Here is a 23,152-nt window from a genome sequence, read left to right on the forward strand (position 1 = left end):
ACACACACACACACACACACACACACACACACACACATACATACCCAAATGTACACAATATTTATACAATAAACATACTCAAACACTGTATATACATATTGTACATGTCCATAGTATAGCTTCAGAATAACTATACCACCAATATCACTACATCAATTAAACCATGTTTACACAGCTAATTGATGGCAAGATTCATTTCATAACAGGCAATTAATATAAGAGCTTAAGGTACCAAGCAATGCACAAAGGTCATTGCTTTTGCACTGCAATAGCGCAGTACAATAACCCAATTTTATTACAGTCAAAGTTAATGGGTCACCACATCCGCTCAAGCTTTGTTTATCTATCAAAAGAGGATTTTCCCAGAATAATATTGCAGCCTTATCAAGAGCTAACCTATCCTAGCAAGAGTCAACATGCACAGCAGGCTTGTGTCCAAGGCAATGCTAACAGCACGGCCGTGGACTATGGAGATCCTACCTGGCATATCGGTCACAATTCGAGAAAAAGTCCACCAGGCAAGCATAGAGGTAGGTTTCTATGGAAACAAAAAGGACAAAGACACACGGTATATATCACAATTCCTTGGGTGTTACAGGGTACCCCCAGAATTGTCAGACCTAAATTTAAGACTTTTTAATACCACTTCAGATGAAATTTAATACCTACATCGCACCCATTCGGATAGAATAAATAATATCAAAAGGTAAGATTAAACCTCAAATAATTACTATTTAAGTGTTTGAACATGCCAACATGAACATGACAGCAGTGCAGTGGCAACGCAAAGATTTGTCGCGGTATTAACGTGACTGAATGTCCTGCTTCATGGACAAATTTACACGGAATAGAACCTAGTTGATTTCAGGGATTAAAGTGAAAAAAAAAAAAACTTTTTTCAGGCCATAAGTCATACGTTGTTCATATCTACCTATAGAGATAGCACCCCTTTTGCGGTCGCAACCTATTGGTTTTTAATGTAAAAAAAGATGCAAACAGCAAAGTAAAGCACCAAATAAACACCAAAACGAGGCTACAGGGTACTCTTAAGTTACTATATGATTAATGCCACCTACAGGTGAATGCATAGAACATAACAATCCTATGGTTTGTGTACCCTGTAGCCTCGTTTTAGCCGCCAATGGCCGCCATGTGAATAAGGCGAATTGAGATTGTTCTTGATTGAGATTGAGTTTTCCTGATGAACAAAACAATATTTCAATACCATCCCTGACCATTGCGGATTAGCCATTGCTGTTCTTTTCTACTGCAGCAATATTGTAGCAAGGCTTTAACTTACACTCTTATTTAATTACTTCAGGCCAAAGGTATTTAAAAGGGGAGATTTTTTTTCTTGTTAATATGCAATTCAACACCAGGTAAAATCTATAAAATCAAGTTTGCAAGACTTCACATTTCCTCATCAAAGTAACGAATCAGAACAGTCTAGATATTGTTCATATTTCCATTTGTTGACTCATCCGCATCTAATGAAAACATGGTAATTTTGAGTTTTACAGACAACTCAGTTTTCCAATGAGCAGCAATACTGTGTGTGCTCATGCAGGAGGTCTGCGCATCTGATAACGACAATCTGGAGAGGGCGCTTTTGTCTTCAGCAACAGATTGTATAAGGTTGACAAGAGGTTGCGATATGGTGAGGGACAGGTCGTGTTGCGCTATGAAAGAACATGCGTAGCCTACTTAGCGCAAAAACGGTCAGCCATAGACAAACGTACACAATCCATGACGTTTCATGACGCTAATATGCGAGGTTCTGGTAGGCCTACTGGTTATGGTTTTGTGCTATACATTAATAATAGCAAAGTTTTAAGTTGACTATTTTAATTGCATGGTTATTTTTTGTCAACATACGCTCACAACCTACTGTCGTTAAAAGTGAGGCCTAAGCAAAATAGGCTACAAGGCTGTCTGTGCGTCATAAACACGACTGATCCCCTTACTCAACATAAAATAATAATGTCGCGAACTGTTAACACGCTCAGTCAAAACCTTCCGTCGCAAATTGTGAAAAACATTGTTGTAGTCTACATGTCAAAACAGACGGAAGGCATAGGCTACGGTTTATATTGCGTCACTTTACACATAATGTTAGTTGCATTGATTAAAAACTGTAACAATAATATCACATCGGGTGGCATAGCAGGCTATCTGTTCAAGTCATAGGTGACACCCAAAATGAATGACCTCCCCTGACAAGAGTTCGCGATAGTAAGAAATTGTCTACATTGATGCATTGAAAGAACACAGCCTCCGAATTCGCACATAGAGCTCACAATAGCATATCCAAAAAAGTTAAACGGATTGGGCAACCTCATCAGCTGTCTCGATTGTGTCAGACCGTCCTCCAGACGTGTTCTTTTTTTTTTTTTTTTTTAAGCAACCGCCCCAGGCCAATGAGACAAGCGTGTAGCTACAACATAAACAAAGCGAAACTCATGGCTGACGTATCTTCTTGAGCGATCTCTGAAAGTTGTCTAGGTCTTTAAACATTTACCATCACACACATTCATTCATCGGACCTAATATTTGTAGTTGCCTTAAAAAAAGGAAAAGAAAAGGTGATAGACCCCCCCCTCCTATTTATTTTTCTCACCGGATCTGCATCGATCTCAAATATGACATTTCTAAAATCAAATTGATGGAAATCCGTTGTACGAAGGAGAACTTTAATCCTTGTCACGCTACGTGAGGATATTAGACTAAATCTACTGATCATTTGAAAAATTAAGACCTCCGTGAAAAAATTCCAGACTTTGAGGTGAAATTCAATACTTTTTAAGGCCTTAATTTAGGAAAATGAAATTTAATACTTTTTAATACTTTAATACTTTAAGACTCCGCGGGTACCCTGTGTTATATCTAAAGTGATGCACAAAACAGACTTGTAGTGACCACTTATGTTTATTTCTGTTGACAAAATGTCCCTTATCTTAGGCTGCCAAAAAGCAACTGACAGGTTGTTTCCTATGACTGTGACCACAATATTGGACAGTACTCAAACATGCACAGCTTGTGTGCCTGGCCTGCAGTTAGCCAGAATGACTGCCCTTGAAGTCTCAGTGGGCCGATCCCCCACAATTAGCTTTTTGAACTTCCACAGCACAGCAAATGGAGAGACTTGTGAAGGACATTGTACCAAAACATCCTGTTTCTGAAGTATCTGTGTGTGTGCTTGTGTGTGTGTGTGTGTTTTGTGTGTGTGTGTATGTGTGTATGTGTGTGTGTGTGTTTGCACTTCAGTTTCAATAACTCTGGCTACTCCTGTAAAATCATTGCCCTCAGTTTTGGTAGTTTAGGCCATGTGCACAAGATGTGTGTAAGAGGCCTGCAGATCTGCGGACTACATAAGAACAAGGCCAAGAAACTGACAAGATATTGCTCTGTATCAGCAGTAATTGGTAGCCTCTACATATGGAGGCGTAGGTGCCACCTTTACCCCTAATGTGCATAATGGACTGGATATTGGCTGCTGTTGTACACCTTTCTATCACATTTGGATTATGCCATGATCTATGCTTATCTTCTAATCCAAATAAAGAATTTAAATGTGTGTGTGTGCGCGTGTGTGTGTGTGTGTGTGTGTGTGCATGCATGTATGTATGTATGTATGTATGTATGTATGTGTGTGTGTGTGTGTGTGTTTGTATAATTTAATAACTAGACAAAAACAATTTGCTAGTTTAAAACCATGGGCAAGACACTGAAGTGCAAACATTGATGAGTGCTCCCATTTGCCACCCGATAGCTGTAGTTCATGCACAATAAGGGCTCAGTTATACCAGAGACTTACTAATGAGGAGAGACAGCACTCAAAAAATCCTCCATAGAAATGCATGGGGCTAGTTTGTAACGCCAATATGCCCGTTGTCTACACATATCCCACCCCTTCCTCGGCAAAACGTCGACATGTGAATACATTGAGCCAATCATGTGGTGTGATGTAAATACATTGAGCCAATCATATGGTGTATTGTGAAGACATCGTGCCAATCATGTGTTGTGAACTCGCCGCTGGAGCAAGATTGGTGTCGTGAAGCCTTGCGCACGCGCATTTCTGGCGAATAGGATGCCCGACGAGTGCCCAAAAAGCTTTGCAATGTGGCCGCCAAGTGGAGGGACTTGCCTAAAAGGACTTTGGTTATACTTGCTGTTAGATCTAGCGTAACGTATGCGACCAGCACTGTTCTGTCAACATACTTGCTGCAGCAAACGCGGCCAGAACACATGATACTGCATGTCTTTGCATCTAGCGCGTGCGTCACGTAACCTCACGGTGACATGCGCGACATCATGGCAGCCATGATGCATACGTGTATGTGTCGTTAGCAGTAAGTATAATGGGGCCTTACCTTTACTTATTACTTTGCAGTTTGCCTTCCATATTAATTAGAAAATAAATATAAAAAAAATAAAACAGGCCCCCTGTTTTTCTCTCTCTCTCTCTAAACACAGACAAACTGGTCACATGACATCAAAAGTATCAGTACATGTGGCATCACCTAGCAACAGCAACCCTCCGTGCGGGTCCCTGTGCACGGCTTGGCTAACTCACCTGGCAGGTTGAAGAGGGTGTTGAGGATGTAGAAGCGCTCAGTGTCGTCCCGCTGGATGAACTTGTTGGGGTACAGCTCTCGGATTTCAGGCCTGCGCCCAGGGACAGAGAGGAGAGAGGAGAGCAGAGATGGAGGGGTAGAGAGAGAGAGAGAGAGAGAGAGGGAGAGAGAGAGAGAGAGGGAGGGACAGAGAGAGAGGGAGGGACAGAGAGAGAGAGAGGGACAGAGAGAGAGAGAGGGACAGAGAGAGAGAGAGGGACAGAGAGGGGGATCACAATGTGTGCACATAGTTTTGAGCCTGGGTCACCCCTCAGAAATAGGTCTTTAATCAGATGGGGAGGCTAAACACTTTCAACTACCACCATCACCCTAATATCCTAATGCCTGTGTGTGTGTATCTTTGGGTGTGTGTGTGTTGTTGGGTGATGTGCAGTATGCTAGGCTCACCCTCGCAAGAAATTGAACCCATGGACGCAGACCAGGATGTTTCCGTAGGCGTCAACCTTCAGCAGGTTGCCGTACATGGTGTCAAACACGAGACCTCTGCGGAGAGAGAGGAGAGGAGAGGAGAGGAGAGGGTAGGGGAGGAGAGGAGAGGGGGGGGAGGGGAGGAGAAGGAGGGGAGGTAAGGAGAGGAGAGGAGAGGAGAAGGGAGGGGAAGGGAGAAGAGGAGAAGATAGGAGAGGGATGGGAGGAGAGGAGAGGAGTGAGAAGGGAGGAGAGGAGAGGGATGGAAAGGGGAGGAGAGGAGAAGAGAGAAGAGGAGAGGAGAGGAGAGAGGGCAAGGGGAGGAGAGGGGGGGGAGGGGAGGAGGAGAGAGGGCAGGGGAGGAGAGGAGAGTAGAAGAGGAGAGAGGGGAGGGGGGGGGCAGGAGAGGAGAGTAGAGGAGAAGGGAGGGGAAGGGAGGAGAGGAGAAGATAGGAGAGGGATGGGAGGAGAGGAGAGGAGTGAGAAGGGAGGAGAGGAGAGGGATGGAAAGGGGAGGAGAGGAGAAGAGAGAAGAGGAGAGGAGAGGAGAGAGGGCAAGGGAGGAGAGGGGGGGGAGGGGAGGAGGAGAGAGGGCAGGGGAGGAGAGGAGAGTAGAAGAGGAGAGAGGGGGGGGGGGCAGGAGAGGAGAGTAGAGGAGAAGGGAGGGGAAGGGAGGAGAGGAGAAGGTAGGAGAGGAGAGGAGAAGAGAGGACAGGAGAGGAGGTGAGGGACGACAAAACAAGAGAGGAAACCAATCTCTGAGGATCCAGATATCTTTCCTCTGACAAACAGAGGTCACACCGTGCGGTGCACTCTTTGGCATTTCTGGCTCACACAGCATTATAGCACTGACAGGACTATTGGTGGAAGGGGCCCACCTCCCCAGACAGTTAGGGCTTAAAGAAAGTGCTTGGGATATACTGCATAACATATAAACATATATACAAAACATACAACATACAGCATACACATGACACTTAGACACCCTAAGCTCTAATTTACAAACATTTAAAATAATGTGCTGTCGTCAGGAATATATAAAAAGAGTGCCTTGCCTTTTAATATTTGTATGGAAAGCTTTACAAATCCATACTTTTCCAGACTTTACAAAACCTGTGTTAACACCCTTGACAGATCCAGCTTCAGCCAATCAGATGGTCTTACCTGGTGGGGAAGGCAGGGTCATAAACAAAGCTGAGGAGCTCCTGGGGGTAACCAATGGAGACGAGGCGTTCCACCGTCAGGTCAAATCCGAGGGACTCGTACTCCGGAGATTTGTACACTGGGGAGAGTTACATTTCAAAGGTCAGGGTTATTGAAAGGCCAAATGTTGACTTTGAGGATTTGCTTGGCATTGCACACTATTTCTTTTTATTTATATCATAGCCCACATACTGCAGGAGAGTGAGGTGCATTATGGCAGGGGCTCTTGACAGACAAGGTCATAGCGATGTGATGACACAGTGTGATGTGAAGATGGACAGTTCTATACAATTCAGGTTATCTGAAGTGCATGTGTGAGTAGTACATGTGTATATATATATATATATATATATATATATATATATATATATATATATATATATATATATATATATATATATGAGTGTGTTTGTGTGTGTTTGAGTGTTTATAAATAAACTTGACATTCACACATAATTACACTGTTATGTATGTATCCTACGTATAGCACCTGAAGCAAGATCATACGCTCCCCCACATTTTAATTTACAAGACCATACACACACTGATCTGAAAAGTTTGCTAGATAGGCTTGTGAATACCTAGGTGTGTAAGTGTGTGTGTGTGTGTGTGTGTGTGTGCGCGCGTCTGTGTGTGTGTCATACCCTCTGGCTCTTAATTGACGTAAGATAAAATTTAAAGGCCAAATGTGTCAGAGGTGTGAACTCTGGAGGGTATTCCAAGTATGTGGTTTAGGGACAAACCTGGGTAAGTTAAAGCACAAAACGGAGAGCTAGCTCGCTACTTCCTCCCCCTCCCTCCCGTGCAATTGAAACTCTCCTAAACGCGCATCTCGTCTGTGATTTGCTGGGACAGTTTGTTATGAATTTATGGGCAAGGTTTGCCCAAGTTGTTTTGTGGCTGTTTTTGGAGCCTGGGTTGTCCACAGAGATCGTATATTTTACAGTGTATTCAGGACACAGGCAGCTAGCGGATGGTGAGGTGATGTTTGCTGCTGTAAGTGACAAAAAATGTTTTAGCCTAAAAAACGTCTGACATTGCTTAGAGCACCTTTAACTCAGAGTAAGTGGTAAGCCTCCTACAACAAGAACCCCTTTGGCATTGTTTTGTTAAGAGAATGAAATCATACAGCTCTTCTATTAGGAGGTTTACCACTTACTCTGAGTTAACTTACCCAGATTTGTCACTAATCCACATACTTGGAATACCCCCCTGGGTCCTCAGCCACCATGCCACCTGTTTTGCCATCCCCCTATCACAGAGTAACCGTTTTCTTTTTCCATTTCAATGCTATCATGTAGTGACAATTTTTCATTTCAGTTAATAAATAAATAAATAAATAAATACGGACCAGGATTTCTGGTAAATGCTGTGTATAGTCGCTCCCTACACACCTGTCTGAGTAGTGCTTTTCTCTCCACATGCATCCATACAAATAATAATAATAATAATAATAATAATAATAATAATAATAATAATAATAATAATAAACACAAACAAACAAACAAACAAACAAACAAACAAACAAAAGGACTGTGGTCACCCCTAGGAGGCAGAACCCTGCAGGGCGTTGTTGACGGTGAGGTGATAAGAATAACCCTGAGGCCTCGGACTGGGAACAGTCTATGCGGGGGTGCAGGTTTTAAGTATTTACACTGCACACAGTCGGGCTTAAGTGGAAAGGGAACGTGCTGTCCTGTTACCTGATCTCCAGCCCCAAAGAGGAACACAGATCGCAGACCGCAGATCGGCTCCCCTTCAGTGGACAGACCTGCCTGCCTGCCTGCCCGACAACAGTCCTCGGTCGTAACTGAGACTGATGCTAGCCAGCGATGACGTGAACAGACAAAAGACCACCAGCGACTGGAAAACATTTTTTTTTTTTTTTTTCCGTTTCATCACACTGTAGCGCTCTGAGCTAACTGCATGTTAAAAATAAACATGAGAAGAGGCACAATGATGTGTGTGTGTGGGGGGGATGGGGAAGAGGGGTGGGGGGCTTGACCCTTGTGGCGGTGGTTACCTTGCACTCAAATGCAGTTTTAACTAGTGATGTATATTGGTGTCATGATTAGAAAAGGCTCTTAACTGATTAGAAAAGGAACTTCCTGTTCTTGCTCCTCTCAAATGGAAAGTATTTGGTGCCCTGAAGGCAGGGCAAAGGGAATGTGAGGGAGGAGAGAAAACAGAAGGAAATAGATAGAAAAAGATGAGCAAGATGATAAGCATAGCTTTTGTCTCTCTGTCTCTCTCTGTCTCATCATTCAGTGTCATTCGCTCATTCTATCAGTCATTTGTTCATGTGAAGTCCTTGATAAACACCCACTGGAGGCATATAAACATTTCATCCAACGACCTGCCTTCAAGGAATGACAAATGCGTAAGAGAAATGCTGACAAATCAAATTCGACTGACGAGGACAGCCTTACCATTCGGCGACGTGTATAATCTAAACACTGCTCTCACTGTCTGAAACCTGTCTGCTGTGGATCGATCTGCATATTGTCTGTCAGAGTATTCAGTTTCCTTTTATTGTGCATGTCTGTGTGTGTGTGTGTGTGTGTGTGTGTGTGTGTGTGTGTGTGAGAGACAACCCATCTGGCACCGTGGTATTCTCCCACTCTCTGAGTCTGGCAGAGCACTCTGTCTCTCTCAGGCCTCCGAGGCAGAGGAGCCTGTGAAAGGCTGAGCAGACTAACAAATACAGAGAGAGAGAGAGAGAGAGAGAGAGAGAGAGAGAAGGAGAGAAGGGAGATGGAAAGAGAGAAAGAGAGAGAGGGAGACGGGAGGGGGGTTAGTGGATCCGAGTGGGACAGAGAGACAGAGTGGATGCCTATGCAGACACAGAGGGAATGAAACAGAGAGAGAGAGAGAGAGAGAGAGAGAGAGAGAGAGAGAGAGAGAAAAGAAAAGAAAAGAAAATTCCCTGTGGTGGCCTGTGCCAGCTGAGCTGTGGCCCTCTGCCAGCAGAGTTCAAAAGCCCCCCCGTCAGATCCCTCTGTCATCCATACAGCACCGCCACACAAACCCCAATCTCCCCTTCCTTCTCCTCTCTCTCTCTTTTTTTTCTCTCTCTCTCTCTCTCTCTCTCTCTCTCTCTCTCTCTCACAAGCTCCCTCTTTCATTCTCCCCATCTCCGTTTATATGCCTTCAGTATCTTTTTCTTTCTCTCTCCCCCCCCCCTTCCTCTCTCTCTCCCTCTCTCTCTCTTTCTCTCCTCTCCCTTTCTTTGTGTCCCTCCTCTCCACCTCCTTGAACTATTTTGAGACCATTTTCCCCTTGTGGCCGCCCTTTTCCCATCGGCACCCAGCTCTGCTTAACCATGACGCTGCGCTCAAGGGCCTTAACCCCCCATAAAAGCTGTGTTAAAGCACCACAGAGTTTACTGTGGGTCATGTGCGTGCATGTGTGTGTGTGCGTGAGTGTGTGAGAGAGAGAGAGAAAGAGAGACAGACAGAGAGAGAGTGAGTGAGAGTTTGTGTATGTGTGTGTGTGTGTGTGTGTCTGTGTATGTGTCACCACTTTTGAACACCACCTGCTTCAGCTACAAGGGCCCTGGGAAAAGCACTTTGTTTTGTACTTTGAGACAGTACTGGCAGAAATAACAGCTGTGCAACAAGACAGAGAATGACACTGACACCACATAATCTCCACCTAGTACAGCAAGCACCAGAGAGGAGCCCATTCTCCAACAAAGAGCAGGGGAAAAAAAGGAATTGTGTTAAAACCGTGCCCAAATTACACTGCCACGAGGCTCTCTCAGCTGCAATTATGTTTTAAGTTTAACCTTTTAAAACGCCTCTTCATACACAGAGCAGAGAACAAAAAGTGCAGCCTCGTGTAGCAACCCTGAGTAAAAAAAGAAAGAAAAAAAAAACCCCATAGGAAACGTGAGTGCCACATCTGCTTTTAATGGCACTTCCCCCTCTACCCCTGCCCACAACCAGGTCAACCCACACCCACACCCACTCATATGCTCTCCTCATACCTAAGACCTGTAAAACACACACACACACACACACACCCACACCACACCCACACACACCACACACCCACACACACCCACACCCACACCACACACACCCACACACACACACACCCACACCACACACACCCACACCACATTGGGAAGAACAGAATGATGTTTGCTTGGACACAGCTGCATGTTTACTTTGTTAACAAGGTGTTGCAACATAGACGTGAATTATATTTGATATCCAATTTTTTTGTTATATCCAAGAGCAGCTGCTAGGCGACTGTAATAGTTAGCATGTGTGTGGACATACACAGACACATACAGACACACAGGTCTACACACAGACACACAGACACCAAAACACACACACACACACCCACTTTCCCTTTACTTCGTAAAGAATAAGAGTCCCAGCCAGCAGCACCCCGGCCTGTCCCCTTTCAAAACGTTGACTTGTTCCAGGTTAAAAATATAGCTCACCCATGTAGCCTCAAACGGCAAATGCATTCCAATGTGGCGGAGGGCTATAAACCTTTCTTCCCCTCCGCTGAAATATGGAGAGATCTGACGCGGAGCCCATCACCCATCAAACCCTACGTCTGGGCTCAACAGTCCAGTATGACAGTACGACTGGCCGACACACACTGCAGTTATTTTTATGGGCCGCATGTTGGGTGTTAGGCAGGGAAAGCTGACGAAGGTTACAGACAGTGCCTGCAACGCTGTGCGGACTCTGTGCCACTTATCAAGCTTGCCAGTCCCCAATGGTTTACAGCTCCCACAGCCCCGCCACGGTCATTATTCATTCAACTGGGCCACGAGTGACGGACGCTCCAGGCGTCATCGACACGGACGATGCCCGAGCAGAGGGGCTGTTTTGTTGTTACTGACTTCAGGGCCTTCTTCTTTTCTAGTTGACCTACTTGTTAACAGATAACTGCAAGGATATGTTTTGCCACCATGTCGAAGGGTGTCGATGTCATGTCAGGACTGAGGCGCGGCAAGAGCCAAGAATTTACAGCCAACGGGTGGTGAGGGAGCATCTTCCCCCAAGGAAGTGGGACGTGGAAAGACCAAGACTGTGGAGACTGTCTTTCCTGTCTGTGGCTGAGAGACATTAAAACCATATGGACGTTCTAAAGGATATCTGGGTTCATTGAACTCAACATAGAATTGTAGAACCTTGAATTGTTGCGGAACGGAATCTTATGTTAGAATGTTCAAAAACCCACACCTTTAATTAAAACCATATGGCTATAGACTTCCTATTAGCATGCTGTGACCGCTATTCACATGCTACAGCCATAGACATTACATACTGTATCTGTTCAAGTTTAACGTAGCTCAGGCAGTTTATGATCTTGCGGTTCTACTGGGGGGGAACTGCAGGGAGGTGTTATTGCAAATCAGTGCCCAAAATGAAAGCCTCTGGCCCCAGTGGAGATGATTGAGATAGACCCCAGGGACACCACCTGGGTCTGCCTGTGCATTTGTAAAGTCTTTCTCTCAGTTCTCAGTTTTTTTGGCAAAGACTTCAAGGGATGACAGAAATACCCAGAACGGGAGTCGGAAAATGGAACAGATTATCTTTACAACGTTTTTCTCCTGGCAAGCGTTCCTTTTTTGTGGGGAAAACAAAGCAATAACTTAAATATAAAAATGAAATGCAGCGGTGGAGGGGGCTCTCCAATGGGATTCTTCCCTGACATTTGACCACCCCAGACTAGGCAGTGAAGGTTCGGTATGTGTGATGGAACTCCCTGTATTCTAGCGCTGTGTTTAAACTGAACTTGAAGGAATTCCCTTGACGACTCGTTACATTTTCCACTGGGTTCAGACTGCAAATGGTTGTGGTGGTGGCGGTGGTGTATATGTGTGCGTTCGTGCATGTGTGTGTGTGTGTTTAAGAGAGAAAGAGAGAGAGTGTGTGTGTGTGTGTGTGTGGGGAGGGGGGGTATCTACATGTTTCAAGCTGACACTCATCTTTGACACACATTGAAGGCCCAGTTAAAACAGATGTGCTCAGGTTTCCATGGTGATTTACTGGCAAGGCCAGCAGCACTGTTTGTGTGTGTGTGTGTGTGTGTGTGACAGCGACGCTCTGTCAGCGTCAGAGCCTGAGCGGACCAGGGCCATGGATCGTGACCTCGTGACCTCTCCCTGGGAAAACACCCCACTTGACCCCGTTCGGTCGGAACACGTGGGAACGACTGTCCCTGACAACAAGCCTGTTTGCCTCCACGCCCCTGTACAGGCCTCAGTGCAAATAAGACTCAGATTGAACTTCGCCTAAAGCACGTTATCATATCGAAGGCCATGTAAGATTTATCTAAGGTTAACGACAATCGGAACTAGGGCTGTACCTTTTTTTTCCCGATTATTTTCGATTAAACTGTCGGCTATTTTCGATTAATTTATTAGTTGCTTGGTGAAAAGAAGTTTGAACAGTGTTTCACAAAGCCCTAGATTTGATCCTCAAATGCCTTGGCACACTAAAGATATTTAGCTTACTGTCATAGAAGAGCAAGTAAAGCTGAATACAAGTTTAAAAGGCTGCAATTAGAGAATGTTGACTTATTTTCCTTAAAAACAGACAAAAAAAAAACGATTAAAAGATTACCAACATAGTTGGCAAATAATTGAATTAGTTGACAACTAATCGATTAATCAATTCATTGTTGCACCGCTAATGGAACCACAGAGACTGGCGAGACTATCAGCATTAAAGCAATAGTATGTAACAAGTAGACCAACACTACTTACAGCTGCTTTAAATCATCAACTTACATCATTAACATCTATCTAGAGAAAACATTATCGTCATCTGAGGATTGAGATCGGAGACTGTTAAACCACTCATCCATCTATCCACTCCCTTCATAATAACAATACCCTCAACACTGGAAGGCCAGCAAATGGCAACACCCATATGGTGGTGAATGTGGCAACAAGGCAACACTGCCAAGCCCCGTCACCCCTGTCACTCTGACACAGACGCAAACACCAACCACTCCACCCAACACAAACACCCAAGCCCCCGCTCCCCCCCACCCACCACCACCACCCTCACACACCTCCGTCACCTCGCTGGTACTCTGCTGTGGCCTCAGGGAGTGTGTGTGTGTGTGCGCGTGTCTGGTGGCAGGCTGGACACCAGCCCTGAGGGCAATAAAGGTGAGGGCCTGCGGTTGCAACCCGAGCACGGCGTGAGACAACGTGATAGCCCAGTCTCCTGTAAACATTGGCGCTCGGTAACGGGGCCTGGCATACCCGACCGGGGGGATGTCAACAGCTGAGCGCCCACAGAATCTGGATACCCACCACCACTGCTGGCTCCAGAACCCAAAGGGTGTGTGTGTGTGTGTGTGTGTGTGTGTGTGAGTGAGTGAGTGAGTGAGTGAGTGAGTGAGTGAGTGAGTGAGTGTGTGTGTGTGTGTGTGTGTGTGAGTGTTTATGTGTGTGTATGTGTGTGAGAGAGTGAGTGAGTGAGGGAGTGTGTGTGTGTGTGTGTGTGTGTGTGTGTGTGTGTGTGTGTGTGTGTGTGTGTGTGTGTGTGTGTGTGTGTGTGTGTGCGCGCATGTGTGGATGTCTGGGGAAGTGCAGAGTGTGTACACACCATCTCATCTCAGTGGAGACATCAATATTTGTCGTCACTCCAGGGAGACCTGCGTCCCCAAAGTCAGCATAGCGAGAGCCCTATTTAGCGGACAAGACTCCCTCCCTGGCCAGTTCCTGCTGACCAACCCAGTCTCGCTAAGGCTCAGAGAGGGGGAGAGCTGTTAGGTGAGTGGAGTCTGCTCATATATGTAACGGCCGAGAGGAAACGAATCTCCTCCTCCGCTCTCCGGTTGCGATGACCTAAATGATGCACAGGGGCCACCGCAGAACAAGTGGAGATGAAGGAGGCGGGCAGAGCACTCTGCATGACAAACAACCGGTTCTTCAGCAGCGCTCAAATTTAGGCCAGTAATCCTCTCTTGGCGACACAGTACTCCTGAAGCACTCTTCACAGAACACCACTTCACATTAGAGAGAGAGAGAGGGAGCCCAGTTTATGTGAAGTGTTACTGTGCTGTATTCCAGGACTTTACTCTATCTTGTTGGAATGTGCATATCTGGACTTTGGAGGACGATCCCTAGAACTCTATATTTGCCCACATATTTTGACACCACACAATGATTTTCTATGTTGTACTATTTAAATTGGATGGAATTATTTCCTTGTAGAGCTATGTGCACTTTTGCACAGTCTCTCCTTGTCTCTCAACAAACCTACATGCATGTTTAAAGAAAACCTAACAATCCTGCAATTGTTGACATAAAAGTTGACTGATTAAATTGTGCTTAAATCTGCATCATAACCACACTGCGCTAATTTGTTAAGATAGATAGATAGATAGATAGATAGATAGATAGATAGATAGATAGATAGATAGATAGATAGATACTTTATTGATCCCCAGGGGAAATTCAAGAAACAATTCAAGAACAAGTGTTGCATTGAAGTTAATTCTGCAAACCTACCACCACAAATAGAATCAAATTCTGTGGGAAACACTGTATTCAATAAATAACATTCAATACATAGACGTTTCAGGGTAGACCATGCCTACAACCTAAGTAAATATCTCTGGGGGTGGAGACCAAACAAACAGCTGCGTATGCTAGTGGGGCAAATCAATTTCACAGACCAGGTCATAGAACCACAACCAAATGTAGAGAAAGAGATTAAAGAGGTTGTTGATGTGTTGTAGTTTGAGGTGTCGATCGTTATCTTGCTTACCTGCCAAAGTGTAGTCCATATCGAAGCCAAAACATTTGATCTTCTCCATGGCCAGGCTTCTGTTTACAAACACCCTGGGGAAGAGGGGAGAGAGAGAGGAACATGATAAGAATACGACAAAACAAACACCAAATTATGTTTTGTAACAAGTTATTCCATGTTTTGATAAATGTACATGTGGATAAACCATAATATTTACATATTTGTTACAATACTGAGGGAAATGACTCGTGTGAAGAATGGTATGTCAAACATCAAATAATTTAAAAAATAGCAACTACATGGAAAGGTTTAACAAAACCTCAGCATTCACATAGATGTCTGCCCCATGACTCATTTGGTAGTAAGACAAGTTCAGTAAACATTCAAACTATATCAGAGCAAGATAGGAAGACTCATCACATCCACTGAAGCTTCCAGAGACAGTTGGACAGGGCAGATTAACCACCCAGTCTTTCATGTTTATTAACTTTTTTTAAACCACCAAGCTAGCTTTCCGCTAGCTCTTTTTTTTTTTTTGCCTTTGGTCTACGGCAAAGCCACATCTGTCTTCTCAGATTAACCTGACAATTACCTCCGCACACTGTTCTCAGAAGCCACCCAGGCATTCTGGGAAAATAATTCAGTGCTCTGACAGCGGAGGCTGCATGCTAAGAGTGATCCACATTATTCGGCCTGACTGACATGCTCTATCTTCAGCCCTAGCTAATGGCAGACCTGCCCCCCCTCTGCCAGGGAACTAACAGCAACGGGGCATACAGAACTTGAGAAGAGAGGAGACACAACAGAGTATTTGCTGGATGGCTGGGAGTTAGTCCACCATAAACACTCTGGAGTCTAGAAAAGTGGCTAATATTGATGTTGGGAGGACTTTGTTCACCTTTTGATACCCTGCCAATAGTAAATTTAGCAATCAATGGGCAAACTAACAATTCGGTGACAAAACTCACCAGTATACCAGCCTTACAACCAACACAAACTTTTTTTGAAGTAAAACATTGAACCCAAACTCTTAATTTAGGGCCATTAAACAACTAAGCCTAGATAGATAGTTACAATAAGTCACCGACTTAAACCAACCGGGCAGAACCAAGTTCACCACAACAAACAAACAACGCCCCCCCCCCCCCCCCCCACCCCCTCCTCCACCCCACAACCCCCACCTCAGGGCAGCATTCAGACCTACCTTGTCGCCGGGCCATACTGGACAAGTTCCCATTTTGCATACTGCCAACCGCTAGGCTTGTGAGGCATACTGACTCTAACCATACTGAAGCCAGTGGCCCCCTGTGCCATAGAGTCTACCTGTGGGCACCCTATAGACCCTTTCAACAATAACAACAAAAACAATGCTTGAACGTTCTATTTGGGCCCCAATCTACTTCCTCTGCATTAAGATAACATATGGAATGTTAAAACGGAAGTCTTGTGGGGCCAACTATGATGCTGATAATGGAACTCTCTTGAAAGGGTCTATACAGTAGGTAAGTCTATACCTGTGGGCACCCTATAGACTACACAGCAGCAGCAGCAGCTGGGGGCATAGACCTGAGCCCGAACAAAAGCCTCCCTTTATTTTTACTTTGCTTCCTTGCCATTCAGTTTCTGGCTTGTTGCAAAAATGATTGTGCACAATTCCGTGGCATTCTCTGTTGTTGTCCGTTGTCTGTGTGTGTGTGTGTGTGTGTGTGTGTGTGTGTGTGTGTGTGTGTGTGTGTGTGTGTGTGAGGGGGGAGGGGGTTGTTTACTTGGCCTCAAAGATATCCAGAACAATCAAGACACAGACAGTAAACAGTAAACACATGACATGACAAGGTTACTGATACACAGTCCCCACAAACATTCTGCTCAATAAAAGTTTTTTTTTTTTTTTATCTGAACAAGCTGAGATGAGGAAATCTCCCAGATTTGCATTGAACCTTGAACTCTCATAAAATGGGAACACTCAACATTTCAATGAATGCCTTTTGAGGAAAGGATTTGGCAGGATAAGCATTGGCACAACGTTATGCAATCGGTCTACAATGAATATTAAAATATTAATACATCAGAATATTAGTTTCAGCCTCGACCTTTTTGTACACGGGCATTAGCGTACATGTAAACAAGTATGCTATCTGAGCCCATGTGGGAGAGCATGGTGCATTGTCAAGGGTGGGTAGGAGAAATGGTCTCGCTTTTGCAGGCATGTTCTGGAGCTCCAGGCTGGTGAATGACTAAAACATTTCCAATCTGTTCACCATCAACAGCAGAGCCACCACCCTCCGCCCCTATGGTAGGACATGGGGTGTGTTGATACAGGGAGGGACAGACACACACACACACACACACACACACACAACCAGGATAACGACAAGGTTTTTGCCTTTTGGACTGGTGGAATACTCCAATCATACTTTAAGCTGACTTCGGCCTTGAGAAACATTCGAATGTTCACCTGCATATATCACCATGGTGGAAACAGGCAACAAACCACAGGGGCTGTGGTTACATTTGGGCACAAACTCTTCTTAGTGTAAAAAATGTCAAATGTTTATGTAACGCTATAAGGTTTTACCAGCCACTGGTTGGTTGTTTTTTTTTTTTTTTTTTTTTTGGGGGGGGGGGTGGAAACAAAGAGTGAAAGTCAGCTGGCAAAACCAGTGCAACAACTGGAGGAAGTAGGTGAGAGCGACAACACAGGTGCAGCCCCCACCCCGAACGTGAGGGGCACAGTAGCATATTACGTAATTGCGGGGAGCAAGAGAGGGCAAGGAGGCTAGTTTCCACAGAAGAGAGCTGTTAGAGTCGGGTTAAACATTGCACAGGTCGCCTGTTTATCAAAGTCACGTGGGGGAACACGGCAGGGTGAGGGGCCAAGGTGGGGGGAAGGTGAAGGGTTAACATTAGCTGCTTCATGGTCCTGTTTCCAAGCAACAATTTACATGAGCAATGGGATGTGTGTGTGTTTGTGAATGTATGTGTTGGGGTGGGGTGTGTGTGTGTGTGTGTGGGGGGGGGGGGGGGTGCTTCACCTATAATTAGATACCGGGGCATTATCTATTTCAGGTTCTGAACTCCAATTACAAGCTTGAGTTACAGCCAAAACACTGTAATCCGATTTATGAGGGAGCAACTCTTTTTGACATTTACAGCGTTACGTGATTTATATAAGACTTTGTTCGGACCAAGTAAATGGAGAGGCCCACACACAGTTACAAAGACATCAGTGTTTGCGAAGCTCTCGCCTGCCTGTCACTCACTCGCAGAGTGCTGCGTTTATGGTCAACGCCAGTGAACGATGGGAACGGCTCTGAGCGAGAGACAACTGCCAGATTCACAGATATCAAAAGGGGCGCTGACAGACCCATCCGCAATACACGGACAGGCTGCGTGATACAATGACTGACGACGCCATTTACATTTCAAACCCACAGACACCGCTCTATTCTTTTCTTCATCACAAAGCACTGTAACACCTAACCAGCATGACGAGGTTTCACACAAGCAAAATTAAATGTTGTGGAGTTTATGCACCAGATGCTACTCCGGAACAAATTAAATGTACCACGTGTCATCTTTGTCCTAACCTTTTCCTCAGACATGAAAGCAACAGAGATTGAGCTACATGATTTGGGAAAAAATATCTAATTGACTGATATTGCAATTGCAATTTGATTTGCCACATAATTCTTGAAAATCAAGCTTCAGTTCAATATTACAAACTTCACTTTAAGTTGGGCCACTTCTGACTGGTGAGCATGTCTAGTGCCTCGGACAAGGAGGATGACATTAAAATATTACCATAGATGTGACAGGATTAACCATTGACACAAAGTGGCAAACTACAAATTACATTAGCTCACAATGAGAGACCGGCATCTTTTCACTTAAAGAACATTTGAAGAGTTTGGTTCCAAAACACTATATCTCCGTTTTAAAAACATTAAAAGGTCTGGCTATTTAATGTGTGCATTTCATCTAATATCAAATTTCAGTTGTGTTGTTTTGACTGAGTAAAAAAAAAAATCAAATAACAATGCCCAATTACAGATCTACAAAAATTACATTGAAAACAAAATGTAATTATATATATATATATTTCTGAAAATTCTTTAAAATGGTGGATATAGCGTTTTGGAATCAAACTCTTCATTTGATACAAACAACTAGAGAACCCTAGCCCAACTCAAGTCAGTTTAGTGAAAGGAGAATCTCCTTATTCAACCACTGGGGTACAGACAGGCCCAGAAGCAGTGCACAGAATAGGAGTGTGCGACACACATAATCTTAGATGGGAGAGACAGAGGCAGCATGGCGGAGTTAGAGCACTGGGGAGGCTAGCAGAGAGAGGGGAACACGACGCGGGTGTGGGTGTTATGCCAAACGTATAAACGACTTCATTAGCTAGCACGAGGGTTTAAACATAGAGGTGAGAGGTTAAAACATACATGTGAGGACTTTTATGTCACACACAAGTGGAACACACACACACACACTGGTACATGGTAGGACTCTATTGCTCACACACTCGTCTCACACACATATGCACACACTTTTTTCACACAAACACACACACACACACACACACAATGTGGTACGTGTTAGGGCTCTATTGCTTACACATTCATCTCACACACATATATGAACACTCTTTCTCACACACACACACACAGCACTCGCAGGTACCATACCTGTGGTAGGGTTCTCTTCTGTACTTTTACACACACACACACACACAGGTACCATACCTGTGGTAGGGTTCTCTTCTGTACTTTTTCATCGCTAGGCCATCCATGTTGGCTGGCAGGTCTGCGTAGTTCTGCAGCCGATCGCTCCACGAGGTTGTCATCTTCTCCGAGAAAATCTTTGCGATTCAGTCTAGCAAAAAGAAGGGAAAGTAGGAACTAAATTGAAGGAATGTCTCGCTCCCTGAGCCTCGTCTGATGTGTGTGTGTGTCTGTCTGGTGACTTAGGCACGTGCCACTGGGCCAGCTCTCCACAAGGCGGGTGTTTTATTGGAGGGTGGTGAGGACTTCCACCATCAACTGATGATGCAATCAGGCCTTTTTAGTCACGTGACACCACGTTAGGCTTACAATACCTGGGCACGCCAGGAAACTGTTCTCCTCTGAATGCCTCCTTTGACTTGTCTTGAGAGATTAGATAAACAAAAGTGAATAGAAATTGATTGGTGTCATTATGTGAAATTGATTGCTCAACACCACACAAAGCCATTTGAGTGGAGACAACATCTTCAAAATGGAGGACAGGGAAAATCACTTCACAAGAAAAAACACCTACTTTGTTTCAAGTTGTTTTGTACACAATGTCCTCACAGGGACATTCATTAATTCAGGGATTTAATAAGTTCTGCATAAGTTCATAAGTTCGGCATACTTGCTCCTGGCCCTAACCATGTTAACTTTATAAGTTAAGCCCTATGTCTTGCTCCATGTATATTGCACAAACTATTTAATGTATCCTAAGCATGCAAGTATATTGAAACTAAGGCTACTTACAACTCAATATCAGGAACGTGTCCGAAAAGGATACACAGGATCACTGGATGAAAATGATCATACGGAATATGTCACTAATAGGGTGTGTAGGCTACGTTGAAAATTCCATACAACCGGCAAAGCAGCACGTCAGACACCTTACTGTCGTTGCGAACCCACTGAGCTCAGCGTTTTTCTGTATCATTTGTCAGCACTACTGACATGCACAAACAAGTAGGCGAAACAAGCCGAGCTTCGGCAACACTAGACTTCTGCCTGCAGTCGACCAACGGGTTTCCTTACAGAGGCCCCAGGAAATCTGCGTGGCCGACTGCCACACATAGCCTACACAACGTTCGACCCCGCTATGCTTCTTGCTTTGCTGACCACAACTAACTATTACTAGGCCTACTATCAGCAGAGCTTCAGTTAGTAGCCTAAGAGTTAATAGAGTAGGGGGGTGAGGCCTCTCTGAGTCTGGATTCTAGGGCTCCAAGACAAAACGGGAGGCCACCGAGTGCATGTAAATTGCGAAGAAACTAGGTTAAGCCTGCGGGTAAATTCGAATGAAGAGACAAAAGTAGTCTAGCCTAGTTGGTGACGACGTCAGCTCCTAATTCACGGTTAGAGTGACACTGGACACACAGTAATCGTTTGGTGATAAACAAGACGATCAAGACCTAAACGCTGTTACCTTAGCAGGAGAGGATATCTATCTAAACTGACCCTGCTGCTGTTGGCTTTATGGGTGGTGATTTTCGGTATAGCAATAAGAAAGCAGAATTACATATCCTGAAATAGGCCTAGCCTATTAGCCTAGGTTGAGGAAATGCTACACGTTTAGCTTCAGATCCGAGAATGCGCTCAGGTGTCGATTTTGCTTGTTGTTGATTTCAGAAAAACAAAGAGGCTTAAGTAATGAGTCGTAAAGTATTACGTAGTTAACCACTTAGTAGCACGCTAACTGCTAATAGCAACTTGTTACGACCTGTGAGTTAACTGTTAACCATCAGTTTGGGAGTGGGGCCACTTGATGTTTGCATATGCTGGGTAGAAGAAACTCGCGCAGCGACAAGCCAACAACAATGGACGATTGACAGAAGGCTCCTGGGGGATCTGACGGACCCCACACCCCTTAAACACGCAAATACTCCGCTAACATTAGATTTTGGCTGACCTAATTTGTTTCCTGGCCAATTTGACTCCCTATGACTTGACAAACTGACTTTTAACTGGAGAAAGTCATAACAAGACACATTGGCAGTAGAATAGGTCCCAATTATGAAACCCAACTATTCCAAAATGAAGCAACTGTCAAAGAGTTGAAAAAAATAACTAAAGCTATAAGGCCAGGTTACATTTAGCCAGCGAGAGGTTCTTTCACAGATGTTGATACAGTGATTTGCAAAGCCGTTAATCCGGTGACTTTTAAGAGATAAAATGCAGAAACGTCATATCTCCCTTAACCTAGAGATCCACTATTAGGTAATACGATAGCTGCATTATTGTGCAAAAAATAGCTGATGGGCTTGCATGCTAACGTGCTTGCATTGACGCACAATTCATTGTTTGATCAACAGCCTGCTTGGAAATTACTGTCGTGTTTTCCTGCGCTGAACAACAATCCTTTTGTTTCGGAGGCCATCCACTTATTCATCAAATGAAAGGTCTCCAACAAAACAAGAATGCTTGCTGATTTCGAGTCGCGTACTCACCTTCCTTGGTGAACCAGCTGCACTGGCTGGAAATCTGGGCATGCGCTCGGCAAACGACCAAATAAGAAGGGTTCATGCAAAATCAAACGTTTACTGTAAGTTGCTTGCTGCTTATTCTGCGATCTTTTTGACGAGGCTACAGTGAATGACAAGGTTTCGCAAGGCTTGAGAGCTAGCTGGCAGTTATTACGGGGCAGTGGGAGGAGCATCGCCTCTATCAAGGGGGAGGGCTTACGTGTCATTCATCGCACAAGATAAGTCAAGTTGCCTGGCAGGATGCTGCGACTGTGATCTTTATGATCTAGACACACCATTCGTAATTATGTTTTGGAGGCAGATTTAAGTCCACCAATCAGGGGCTGGATTGTTCCTCATATTTTACAGTTTGAAGGACATCATAAAGGAACAACGGATGGAAAGCTCATGAATGAATAAATTGACATTTGTCCCATGGCCAGCATATATAGCCTATAGGTATGGGACAAAATTCTGATAGGTTATGCGATGAATAGCCTAGCCGACGTCATTATTCGATGGCAGAACAAAATATAGGCCTGTGTGCACGTCTGCAGCAGAGATGACTATAGCCTATACAACACATGCCATTTGATGGCAATTGATTTTTTGTTGTCAAAAGCAGAGCTAAGCCTTCCCTTTTTTTTTTTTTTATCAAGTAGCCGTGATGCTGTCACCTGCATCCTGGTCAGTGTTGGGAATGATCCAGGACTACTTCGGGAGAAATTTGCTATGAAGATTATGATGGCCCGCCTGCGTTCCAGGTTTTAAAAAGAGTTATTGTCGGAACTGTTGTAGGCTACAGTGGGCTAAATATCAAGTGTTTTGAAACCAGGTGTAACCTAATTCTGATAGCATGTAAAAAAGTCACTGTAGGCTATTGCATGATTTATATAGCCTCTTCACATTTCTTGGAGATGGTGCAAAAACACAAA

At 44.5% G+C, this 23,152-nt stretch overlaps 1 protein-coding gene across 1 annotated transcript in view; it reads right to left on the bottom strand.

Annotated features, from left to right (window-relative positions):
• The window catches only part of nt5c2b (5'-nucleotidase, cytosolic IIb), a 31,513-nt gene extending 9,127 nt beyond the window's left edge, over positions 1-22,386 (bottom strand). The window contains 7 exon segments of the mRNA XM_042104665.1: positions 481-538; positions 4,577-4,668; positions 5,025-5,120; positions 6,210-6,327; positions 15,008-15,081; positions 19,738-19,867; positions 22,203-22,386. Of these exon segments, the coding sequence (XP_041960599.1) occupies positions 481-538; positions 4,577-4,668; positions 5,025-5,120; positions 6,210-6,327; positions 15,008-15,081; positions 19,738-19,838 (539 nt within the window). The 5' untranslated portion in view covers positions 19,839-19,867; positions 22,203-22,386.
• Positions 22,387-23,152: the final 766 nt, after the last annotated feature.

This window comes from Alosa sapidissima, chromosome 9 (assembly GCF_018492685.1).
Source record: "Alosa sapidissima isolate fAloSap1 chromosome 9, fAloSap1.pri, whole genome shotgun sequence".
Classification (NCBI taxonomy): domain Eukaryota; kingdom Metazoa; phylum Chordata; class Actinopteri; order Clupeiformes; family Clupeidae; genus Alosa; species Alosa sapidissima.